General features: G+C 44.6%; 1 protein-coding gene across 1 annotated transcript in view; it reads right to left on the bottom strand.

The window, feature by feature from the left end:
- RET (ret proto-oncogene) overlaps nt 1–12,542 on the bottom strand; it is a 56,237-nt gene that overhangs the window by 33,063 nt on the left and 10,632 nt on the right. The window contains exons 7-9 of the mRNA XM_034776850.1: nt 6,688–6,946; nt 3,027–3,152; nt 1,960–2,070 (exon numbers count right to left, since the gene is read on the bottom strand). Coding sequence (XP_034632741.1) covers nt 1,960–2,070; nt 3,027–3,152; nt 6,688–6,946 — 496 coding nt within the window. The remainder of the gene's footprint in view (nt 1–1,959; nt 2,071–3,026; nt 3,153–6,687; nt 6,947–12,542) is intronic.

Below are 12,542 nucleotides of genomic sequence, written 5' to 3'. Positions count from 1 at the left end.
GTCCAGAGAAGAGCAACAAGAATGATTAAAGGTCTTGAGAACATGACCTATGAAGGAAGGCTGAAAGAATTGGGTTTGTTTAGTTTGGAAAAGAGAAGACTGAGAGGGGACATGATAGCAGTTTTCAGGTATTTAAAAGGGTGTCATAAGGAGGAGGGAGGAAACTTGTTCACCTTTACCTCTAAGGATAGAACAAGAAGCAATGGGTTTAAACTGCAGCAAGGGAGGTCTAGGTTGGACATTAGGAAAAAGTTCTTAACTGTCAGGGTGGTTAAACACTGGAATAAATTGCCTAGGGAGGTTGTGGAATCTCCATCTCTGGAGATATTTAAGAGTAGGTTAGATAAATGTCTATCAGGGATGGTCTAGACAGTATTTGGTCCTGCCATGCGGGCAGGGGACTGGACTCGATGACCTCTCGAGGTCCCTTCCAGTCCTAGAATCTATGAATCTATGACTTGCTTCCCCCCGCCCCTCCCCAGCACCGAAGCAGAGAGTCCTTGTCTTTCCCCTGCAGCAACTGCTGCCGCAGGGTCCTAGTGCCCCCCATCTCGGTCGCCAGGGCAGACTGCGAGCCTGCCCTTCCCCTTCAGACCCTTTCATTTTCCAATGGGACCCTCCAGCAGCACAGGGGCCCTGCCCCCGCCCGCAGTCACCACTCCTGCCTCATGCTGGGCAAGGAGGCAGCCCCATCCCTCACCCCCAGTGAGGCTACAGTCAGGGGCAACAGCAGGGGAGGAGGCGCACGCAGTGCCCCCCCGGCACCCACCATGGGGGAGGCGAGGGAGATTCCTGGACCTGAGGGGGCCCTAGGAGCACATGCAGTGACAGTGGTGGGGGTAAGTGTGCTGCTGGGGAGGCAGGAAAGGGCTGGGGTGAGTCCTCCTCTGTCCCGGAGCAGCCTGCCTGCACCCCAAACTCATCCCCAGCCCTGCCCCACCCCAAAGCCCACACCCCCAGCCAGAGCTTTCACCCCCCACCGCACCCTCAACCATCTGCCCGAGCCCTGAGCCCCTCCAGCACCCCAAACACCTTATCCCCAGTCCCAGCCAGAGCCCTCATCCCCCCAAATCCCAACCCTCTGCCCCAGCCTTGAACCCCTCCCATTCCCCAAACCTCCCATTCCCAGTCCCAGCCAGAGCCCTCACCCCACCACACTCCTATTCTCACCCTGAGCCCCTCCCACACCCCAAACCTCCCATTCAACCCCAGACAGAGCCCTCACCCATACTCTCGCCCTGAGCCCCTCCCACACTCCAAACCCCTCAACTGCAGCCACAACCCACTGCCCTCACCCCTGCACCCCATCCCTCTGCACCCCTCCCATCCCCAAACTCCCTCCCAGAGCCTGCACCCCAATCCCCTGCCCCAACCTAGGGCCTGCACCCCAGACTTCCTCCCTCACCCAAACTCCCGCCCCGAGCCTTGGACGGGGGAGGGGGCGGGGTTCTGGACACCACCAAAATTTCTACAAACCTGCCACCCCTGATCCTGCCCTGCAAACCTGAACTCCCAGCATTCTCAGGACACATGCTGATCCCTAGTGGCCACTGCTGATATCCAGCACCTCCCTCCTCTCTTAACCTGTGAGTCTCTCTCGGGATTGGAACTGGACTGGAACCAAAGACCATCTTGTAAGCAACATTACCAGCCCAAGCAGTCAAAAATCATGAGTTGACCCCCCAAAATCACAGGCTCTACCACCGCCCCTTCATTCATTTTTCAGCAGCAATTCGGCGGCAGGCCCTTCCCTCTGAGAGGGACTGAGGGACCCACCGCCGAATTGCCGGCCCTGGGGGAGGGCGCAATTTTATATTCTTGCCTCAGGCGCAAAAATACCTAGTTCGGCTCTGATCTGGAAACAAGAAAGCAGAACTTGGACCAAACACAGCTTTAACATACCAATTATTATTTTACAGTATATATTATATTTGATATTAACGTTAAAACACTCCATACTTGTGCAATCTTGAGGGCACACCGCTGGATCTTTGCTCTCTATAATGTCACAGGTGCCATCTGGACAAGTCCTGATGCTTGGCGTGCAGGTAGAATAATTTGTGGTGATTCCTATGAACATACAAGCGCACAACAGTCCAAATACCACAATGCTTTGAAGAGAAGTTCATTGCACTCTGCTGGTGCATGTTGACACATTGAGGCACAGGGGACACCGTCAGGTTTTTTTTTTTTTATTTTTATTAAATAATCAAACTTCTGTCTACAAATTCTTTACCTGCTGTTTTTACAGCTAACCTGCAAGATGATGATAACTGAAAGCGATAAAAAAGAGTGTGTGTTTCACTGGGTTTTCAGTTTATTTACTTGGTGCATTTGACAGCCCTTTGTGCGCTGTCAGTTTCAGCTATGGTGATCTTAGGTGTCATTTGCAACAAAGGTAGGTGAAACATCCTGAGTACAAAGTTTGGCTTTTAAAAATGGATGATCTCTCTTTAAACATATTTTCACAAGCTTGTGATTGAACATAAGGTTTACAAATAGTTGGAGAGAAATTGTGATACTTATGAAAGAGCAGGAGTAAAGCATCAAGTTTGCTATGGAATACTTAAGAATACCATCATTTGTCACATAAGCAATGTGTTGTAAGTGTTACAGAGCACACATTCTCAAGTTTTGGATAACGATTTCCAACTGAGACCTCTCTTGTACCAGACAGTATCTGCTGGTGGGATATTGTAGAACTTGAGCTGTTCCAAATTCAGTTTATGATTGCAAAGGGTTACGTAGCATCCCATAGGCCATATTCTTTTCTGCACTCCCAGTGATTGCTAATTTGGTACCTGCAGGTGCTGTGATGGGTAGGCCTCAGGGACTGAATTAATGACCACTTCCCCTTAACTCTGCTCTCCTCCCTTCTGCAGGTTTAATTTGTGTATTATTTATACCATAGGTTCTGGGTAGTTTAATACCCTGGGATAGCTCTTCAGTTGGAACAGATCAGCACAATTACACTGTAATCAATAGAGCTGTGCCAATCTGGCCAATTACGCAGCATAAGTGTGTACCTTTTCCACTTCCCTGTCTCCACTGGCATTTTCCTGTTAGCACTCCTACTCCACCACACTCTTCACATTCAGCACGGTGCTTATTAACAGCGCAAGATTCAGGGCAGTCCTCTTCTTTCTTAATAACTATATGGAACGGAAGCAAGAGAGTGTGACGTGTCACTAGATGCATTGATAGAGCTGAATACACATGCAAGGCTGCTGGGCTTAAAAAAGGAGAAATTCCTTTTTCTAGATTAAAAATGAGAGACCACAGTTAACTTTGAGGACCTATCCCTCAATAAATGTAGAATAAAGACTGAAGGGACCCAGGCTATGTATCTTCTTCCTATGTAGTATCAAAGGGGTGGTGGCAGTAGCATTGCCCGGCATAATGCTTGGAATTACAGAAAGGCAGCATGATGCACTAACATACCAATTATAATACAAACAATGGATTCAGAAAAAAACAGCTGATGAAGGCATGAACCTTGGTGTTTGGGATGGTGCGACACTGGCCAGCATACAGCAGGTGGCACAGAGAGGTTCTGATTGCAACTAGCACAAAACTCTGGTGGGAGGAATAACACTACTGATCCTCTGTGTCCATTTCCCCAATCTGCCCCAAAACTTAACTTCTGAGGTCATGTTATTACATAACTCAAAGGAATAGGTGCAATCAACTGCTGGAAGTTATCTGTTCTGCACGGACAATTCTCTTAGAGAGTACTTAATGGTTTGGTAAAATGGTTAGGCATAGTCCCAATCGGCTCTTGTGATCCAGGGAGGTGTTATACGGTTTTACTTACACAGATCTTCCCTTTTCTGTGAAGTTTGAACCCTGACGCTTTTGCTACAATGAACCAAGTGTGGTATCATATTAAGTACTAGACAAAGGCTGGGTAAAATGACTAAACCAGCAAAAATAGATACAATACAAATGGTTGTTGTTGATAAACAAGCCCATTTGAATTCACACTGACATCTTTGTGCAGCAGAGTCATGGGTTACATGTTCTGAGGCTACCATACAAAATTAAATAAGTGGAAAGTACAGAAAAAGAAACAAATGGAAGAGAAATTACCCCTAATATAGATCACATGTACTACCATGCTTTCTAGTCCGGTTTCTGTAATGTTCCCTTGCCTGTCTTTAAGCAGCCTGACAATGATTAAAGTATGAACAACAAAATGAGAAGCATCTAACACAGGGGTGGGCAAATTTTTTGGCCTGAGGGCCACATCTGGGTATGGAAATTGTATGGCAGACCATGAATGCTCACGAAATTGGTGGTTGGGGTGCGGGCTCTGGGGTGGGTCTGGAGATGAGGGGTTGGAGGTGCAGGAGAGAGTGTTCCGGGCTGGGACCGAGGGGTTCAGTGGGCGGGAGGGGGATCAGGGCTGGGGCAGGGGGTTGGAGTATGGGAGGGGCTCAGGGAGGCAGGCTCCAGGCAGTGTTTACCTCCAGCAGCTCCCAGAAACAGAGGCATGTCCCCCCTCCGGCTCCTACGCGGAGGCACAGCCAGGCGGATCTGCCCGCTGCCCTGTCTGCAGGCACCGCGCCTGCAGCTCCCATTGGCTGCGGTTCCCGGCCAATGGAAGCTGCGGGGGCAGTGTGCAGAGCCTCCTGGCTGCCCCTACGCATAGGCGCCAGAGAAGGGAGCGCCAGAGTGGGGAAAGCCTCAGACCCCACTTCCCAGCGGGAGCTCAAGGGCCATAGTTTGCTCACCTCTGATCTAACATAACTTCAGTGCCTCCAGTGTGCATTTTCAAACATTTTGTTGTTTTAAATTTCAGTCCAGGAGAGTGAAGGACTGCAATGTCTATTGTTACGTATGCACTACACTGAATATTACAAGGCTGCTAAATGGCTAATTTACTGCCCTTTGTCAGAGCACATGTTCAACTCTATGCACAAGCTGAAACCTTTATAACTCATGTTCAGCATGAGTATTTAGAGGAGGAACAAGGAGAAAAGTGTGTCTGACAAGGAAGTGCTTTGAATGACAAAACTGAAGAGGGATACATGTATATGAAATACACTGTATAGAATACACACAATAAATAGATTCTTACAAAGTTAATCATGGTTTATAATAGAAGCAGAGGTGAAAGTAAACCGGTACAGGCCAGTACGCCGTGCCGGACTGGACCGGCTTCCGCGACAGTGATTTAAAGGGACCGGGGCTCCAGCCGCTGCAGGGAGCCCCAGGCCCTTTAAAGCGTCACCAGAGCTCCAGCAGCCAGGCTCCCATGGTGATTTAAAAGGCCCGGAGCTCCACGGCAGCCAGAGCCTGGGCCCTTTAATTCGCCCCTGAGCTCCCAGACACCTCTGCAGCTGGTAGCTCTGGGGTGATTTAAAGGCCCTGGGGCTCCAAGCCACAGCCGGAGCCCCAGGGCCTTTAAACCTTGAAAGGTCCCTCCTCTTCCGGTTGAGGCCACACCCCTGCTCAGGACTCTGGCGTACTAGTAAGTCCTTTAAGTTACTTTCACCCCTGAATATAAGGAATTGCATTTGATGAAACTCCTTTTATACCTAACACAATATCTATCTTCACATATCCTCTAGAAATGCTAATTAGAGAGGAGTCTGAACCAAAACCATGAATCCAAACACCCAAACTTTGGGATCTGATCTGAACTCAGTGGCTCAGGCTCATTTCTGTTGTTAATTTCACCAGTGTATGAACTGCCCTAACAAGGGACTTGCCTAAAAATTAACACTGAAAGAGACAAACCCAGCTATAACTAGTCGTGACACTCTCCTCAGGGAGTCCAGAACTGTAAGCCACTGTGTTAACCTGTCTGCCTCAGCAAGAGAGCTTTGCTGGAGCTTAAGCTGTGTGACAGCTCCCTGCCACAGCAGTAAACTCCTGTACTCTGCCAGTCTAAACCTTGCCTTGCCGGTAACAATGAGTGAACCCCCATTCTCGAATTCCCCAGAGTTGTCTCCCTTTGCAGAGTCCCTCTGACTCCCAGAAATTACCCAAATCTGCGGTCTCCAAAGAGACAGAACACACACCAGCCTGTTGGATCAACTGAGGGAGCACACCTTTACTGTAGTATAACAGCACAGAGCTAGCTTATAGGAAAAGTAAGCATAAGTTTATTAACAAAAAAAATAGATTTTTGTGATTCTAAGCAAGAGAAACAGAGACAAGTCTGGTAACAAATAAAACACAAAGCACATGCTTTTAGTGACTAAAACTTAATGTAAGAAAGCTACAGCCTTTTGCCTAAGTGGCTTCCTCACTTACAACAAGCTATCAGCATTCCCAGCCCCTCAGGCTGGAGGATCCACCACTCACAGAATCAAAGGGTGCTGTTCCCTTTGCGTTCCTCCACCCCCAAGTGATGGATGTCAAAATAACTTTTTGCTTCCTAAAACTCATTGTTTTGTCCCCAAAGTCAGGACGACCTCCTGCTGTTCTTCTCATCCTTTGCCTTCCCATCCTCCTGTTGATTGTGTCAATAGGGCTTCCATTGTTTTGATTCCACAATGCTTAATTGACATTAGAGACAGGGAGATAGCCGCCTTCCCTCCTGTCTGGAAGAAAACCTGTTTCTTCCTTTATTTGGTCACAGACTTTAAAGAGTAATATCAGTGAGTATCCATAATTCCTAATACAGTGTTTATATCGACATTTCACAACCTTTCTCCCCCCTCCACCTCAAGTACTTACTTGTTCCTTCCAGCGTAATAGTGAGCTGGGTTTTGGCATGCTTCTTACTCTGCTTGTCTGAGGCTACAATGGTGTATTGAATTTCTTTGCATTCAGGTCTAAGTAGCACAGAGGAGTCATTCACATAGAGGCTTCCATACTTGTCCTCTCGGCCCTGAAGTATCCCTACAGCATAGCAGCTGGCATTGGGAGACAGCAACCTGTAGGTGATGTTTACTCCACAGAACTTCATGCAGTTTTCGATGCAGATTTTACCTATCTAGGCTCAAACAACAACAAAGAGATCACGAACAACAATAACAAAGTGGTATCATTAATGATACTTTGTGCTCCCTACAAAGCTTTCTCAGTGATTAAAGCTAGTTAAATACATGCAACAGTCAGCATCTCTCTGTCTACTATTCTTACATGGCTCCCATTACAATAGTATCTGAGAGCCTCAAAGCACCCCTGTGAGGTAGGGAAGTAGCATTATCCCAGCTTTACAGACGTGAAACTAACTGACCTGCCCCAAGGTCACACAGAATGTCTGTGGCAGAGCAGGGATTTGAACCCAAGTCTCCCAAATCCAAGCCCACTGCCCATCCACCGGACCATCATTCTTCATCCTATCCAGTTCCATGCAGCCAAAATATGTTTCTTTCAAAGATCCTCTACAAGGAATTCACTAGAAAACACTGGGATACTAGTTATAATGATGCTATCATAGTGTCTATTCACATGTAGAGCCATAAACGTCATACATTTCATCTACACACAATTCCCATAGACAACAACAGGACTTTTGACTGGAAAACTATGGCAGCCTCAGACCCCAATATATATTTCTTTTCTGAGAACCAACAAAACCAAGTTATTCAATTCAACATAGGTATGTTATTTCTACAGATGAACAGAAGCATACTCATGTGCTAGAGTTTCTGGCCAGAGCCTGCTCTCGGTTTTGCTGATGAAGTCAATGGGCACACCTCAGAGCAAGTGAGAGGAGAATCGGGCCCTGTCTGTGTTAGAAACATGATGTGGAAACTAGAATTGATTGACATTTTGCTAATCTTGAAATTTGAAACATTTTGTAAAGTCCCTCCCCCCCCCCCCCCCCCTTTTTTTTTTTTTTTTGGCACAAGCTATAGAGCTGGTAGAAATACTTCAGGTTCCAAAATTCTGACATTTTTATTTTCCTAACTTGGAAATAAACTAATAAAACCCCTAAACAAAACTGTTTTTGAAAATATCACAAATTTCCCCCTTCTCCTCTCTTTATTGTCCAGCCCTAATGGAAACTTCATGAAAACTTTTTTTTTTAAATCACTCTACTAAACTGCAATGACTTTATGGATGACTTAAGAACTGAAAGTATAGCTCTCTCTCACACACACACAAAATGAAGCAGAATCAGCATAATTATTATTATATTTTCCAGATGACTTAGTTTTGGTTTAAAAAATTGCAGTGTGGCCAAAAAGCAATTTTTTATTCCTTTTCTATTGGGCTTTTAGAAAGGAGCCAAATAAACGAATGTTTGCAATCAGAGCTCCCAGCAGATATTATGAAGTTTCTATTTCAAAGCCAGACTTGAAAAGTGTCCCTGCTGTATATCTAGGCAAATAGGTACATGTGAAAACCCTACACCGGCATGAGGCAACTGTGTAATTAGGTTTAGTGCGCACAAAATGGAGACCTTTCAAACAAGGCTGAGTGGTCCACTGGACAGGGTATTGGAATGGGAATCAAAAGACATAAGAACATAATTTATTCCCAACTCTGCCACTAACTTGCTTCATGACTAGAGTCATGTCACTTCACTGATCTGTTTCCCCTCCCACCTTTTGTCTGCCTATTTAGATTGCAAGCTTTTTGTCTCAGGGGCTGTAAGTGTTTGTAAGGATGCTTTAGAACAAAGGAACCCTGATCTCAGTAGAAGTCTCTAGGAACAACTATAAATCAAATAAATAAAATATTAGTTAATAATAGAAAGGAAGAGCTAAAAGGCCACATTTTCTACCATTCCGAAGAAAGATTATAACGGAATTAAGTTATCTGACCTCAGGACAATATAGTCATTGGTAGGTGACAAGTAACTTTTTTTTTTTATTCTAAGAAAACTCAAAAGTTTCTGAAAGTTATATAACCTCAAACTCCATTCTCAAGAGATTGAAACTTCAAATTAGACAGAGTAAAATATTTTTGTGCAACAAAGACAATGCAGTAATTAGTCCAAAAACTGAAGAGATGACATTCTTAATGAAGGAAGACAGAAAGTTAATGGAAAGCAATTACACAAGCACTATTCTAATGTTCCAATTATTCACTGCTTAAATATGAGTGGTACAATATTATGGTCAGAAGTTACTGGCCAACAGAATCATCCGAAAGTCTCTAAAGAAAGAAGGACCTCATCTTTTTCAATTTGCTGGTGGCAGTTAAGCATTGTCATTTAAAATGAAAACAGGGAGAGGATTATTATTGCTGTTGGAGTTTCTGCCTGGAGTAGTATATACACTAGACCACTCTACATTCTGAAACTATTTCTCTAAGCAGCACAGGAATGTAAATCCTTATATCCTGTCTAATTCAGATGGTACTTGATCCAAAACCCATCTAAGTTTTTCCATTGATTTTAATGAGATTTGAATCAGGACCAATGCAGCATTTGCTTTGTTTATGGGGAGAACTGTAATGGTAAAGGTGGAGGGAGATTTGTGGTGGGTCATCTTAAATTTAAAACACTTAAAGTTATGCCAGGTGTGCCTAGCACACACAGATAAATGCTGCTTCTAGCATTTTTTAAAAAAAATAAATCTAAGTAAATCCATTTCCTGAAGTGAAACGTCATTCTTGGATTCAGATTAATGAGAAAGCTCCAGCAGTTCTAAGAGTGTATCTTATTATAGGAAGGTTCCACTTAACTGCTTTTACATTTCTTTATTTCCATTCATGTCACTGGCTGATCACTTAGGGCCATATGTTTCTTTTTGGCAGAAGAATGCACAGAGAGGAATAAAACATTCCAAAAGCTAGGGCTGCTTATGATATTGGCTGCCTTCTCTCCTCTATGCCATGGAACTGGCAAGTAAACAAGCAGGGGGTGGAGGTAAAAAGAGTTAAGGCGGAGATTGCTCTCAAATCCCTGGATGGACACAAGGTAGCTTTAGGTCCCTCCTGTCCCCTTCTAGAACCAAGTCTCTTAGCAATGACAGCACAGCAGATGTCATGTTGTACTGCCACTGACGTAGCTCTTCAATCCCTACCACAGTGGTTCTAGAATGCAGCAGGGGAAAATTAAAGCCGCTCCAAGCAGCATTAACCACAGTTATTATATGGACTCTAGCCTGTGTAGTAGGGGACACTGGGTGCTCCCTATCTGTTCCTCTCCCATCAAGCCATTCTCACCTTCTCCACACAGCCTGTCAGCCATAGAGATTTCCTGTGAAGGGGATGGGAAAGGCTGCGCAGATCATTAGGGTATGGAGAAGCGTCCTTCACAGCCAGATTTCCCTCAGTGCAGCCCCACAGCAGCTTTGCTCTCCTCTGTACCATAAAGAGGGGAAGCAATCGAGGGGCTCCCGAGGTACTTTGTCAAAAAAGAAGAAGCTGTTTCTATCTGCATGGTTCTTTCCTGGGTGTTACTGTCCCAGGATTACACCACTATAAAAATTAGTCTAATGGAAATATTGGTGACCTTAAACATACTGCAGTGCAGCCTCACTGGACTCAGGCAGAAAAATAGACAGCACTTCTGACTTAAAGGGAATGCTGCTACCTACTCAGAAAATACTTCAGTAATCAGCAGTAACGTGACCCAGTATCAGGGCAGGATTCAGGCAAGGAGCTGGATGGTATTAAAAGAGAGGCCATCAATTAAGACACAAATATCTTGGTTTTCAGAAATGATGGGAAGGGAGAAATTAATTTAGAGGGGTACAAGACAGATAATCTTAGGCAGGTTTTGGTAATGGATTATGGTGCCCCCTTCCATTGAATTTCAGTGGCAGTGGGTACCCAATTGCCTTTGAAAATCTCAGCCTATATTTTTCATCATTGGTCTGAGCTCTAAGTCCTCTGAAGAGCTAAATGCCATGCACAGGTTCTGTCAGGCCACGCTCCTTTTCTCCATTCATTTGGCTGCTAAAATGGACAAATGGCTGGAAGGTTAACTAATACACTCATGTTTTCCTTAGAGTGAAAGCTGTTTCAGCCTCCATATTCATTTGGCTCTGTACTTTTCCTCACTGCTCAGGCTAATTATAGTTAATTATGCATAATGCTTCAATGGCATAGAGTGCCATTCTCTAGGAACTAAGCTGCTAGCATCAAGTTGGGCTGATTTCAGACCACACTGAACCTTCAAATCCACCTCTCAGAAGTGAGAGGATAATACCTCACTGACTGAGAAAGTCATTCCCATTCTGGCTTTGATCTCCCTTCCTCCCCACCCACCCCCATTAAACCTCAAAACAGAATCTCTTTGGGAATTAGAATTCAGCAAGCACAGACAGACACAGCTTCCACAGACACAGAGCTCTTTATCTCAAAACATTTCCCTCTTACTACTGCCATCCAGTGAAACGAGACACTTACATGTCAGGAAACGAAGCTGCTGAGATTAGAAGGGGGAATTCCATTTAAAATGCAGAATGTTCAGTGGTCCCAACACAATGAAAAGTCTGCGGCTTCCACACATTGCCTTTCTGTTCTGATTTGTTATGCTTGGGAACAGTGATTTTTAATGGAGATAAGCCCAAGCTAGAGCCACAGAAAATAATGTTGCTGGATTTAGGAGTCGCTTGGATCAATATTCAGATACATGTGGCTCAGGTTCATCTCTAGCTATTAAGGGCCAGATTGAGAACACCTCATTCAGATGACTAAGCAGTTACTCCTCTGAATAGCCCCATTGCTTTCAACGGAGCTGCTACTGAGAGTAAATGCACACCACTGAGAGTAAGAGGTTCACAATCTGGCACTACAAAAGCCAATGTAACACTAAAAGGATTGTGCTTCTTTACAAAAAGCACCAAAAGGGCAACAGCATTTGCATGCAAGTTTCTCACAGACCAGAGTCTGAAAGACTAGACAGGAAAATCTCAAGCACCAAACAAAAAGGAACAATCGCCACAAATAAAGACAACCACCACAGTCTGGACCCTGGTTGGAACTCTTTGTAAAGAGCCCAATGACTGAAGTAAACCTCTACTTGTTAGGGATGGTAACTGCAGACTCTGCCTGATACCCATTGACTGGGAAGCCATCATTACTATTATCTGTGGGGCGCCTGTTCTGCAGTCTCAAAAGCTGCCAATCCAGCAGCACATCCCATGAGCATAAAATTTGTATCAAAATTAAATGTAAAGCCAGATAATCTTAGAATCATAGCACTGGAAGGGACCTTGAGAGGTCATCTAGTCCAGTCCCCTGCACTCATGGAGGACTTAGCATTATCTAGACCATAATATATCCCGCTTTCCTCTTTTATTCTTTTCCTTGACTAACCAGAGGCTTAAAGATAAGTAAGGCATCTGATTATTAAGTTTACTTCACAATGGGGGGAGGGGGAGAACAGGTTAGTATCAACACTGCTCTGTGTTACAACTACACAGGACTTCTTATGTCTCTATTTGTTACTAGGTTTTAGACTATGGAAACATTTCATCTTTCCACAACATTCATTATAATGAGCTAGTTTAGTATTAACATGCATGTTCCACAGGAATTTCACTGTAATTTACCACTGATTAATGTCAATCTGTTGGAAATGTTACTAGAAGGCATTATTAATGGCGATGATGATGATTAAACCGAAATGAGGGTTAAATTAGGAAGCACATTAATTACTGACTAGCCATTATCTAGGGAAA

The sequence above is a fragment of the Trachemys scripta genome, chromosome 7, assembly GCF_013100865.1.
Source record: "Trachemys scripta elegans isolate TJP31775 chromosome 7, CAS_Tse_1.0, whole genome shotgun sequence".
Lineage (NCBI taxonomy): Eukaryota > Metazoa > Chordata > Testudines > Emydidae > Trachemys > Trachemys scripta.
Note: the sequence above shows the minus strand (reverse complement) of the source record. Positions and strands in the feature narration are given on the sequence as shown.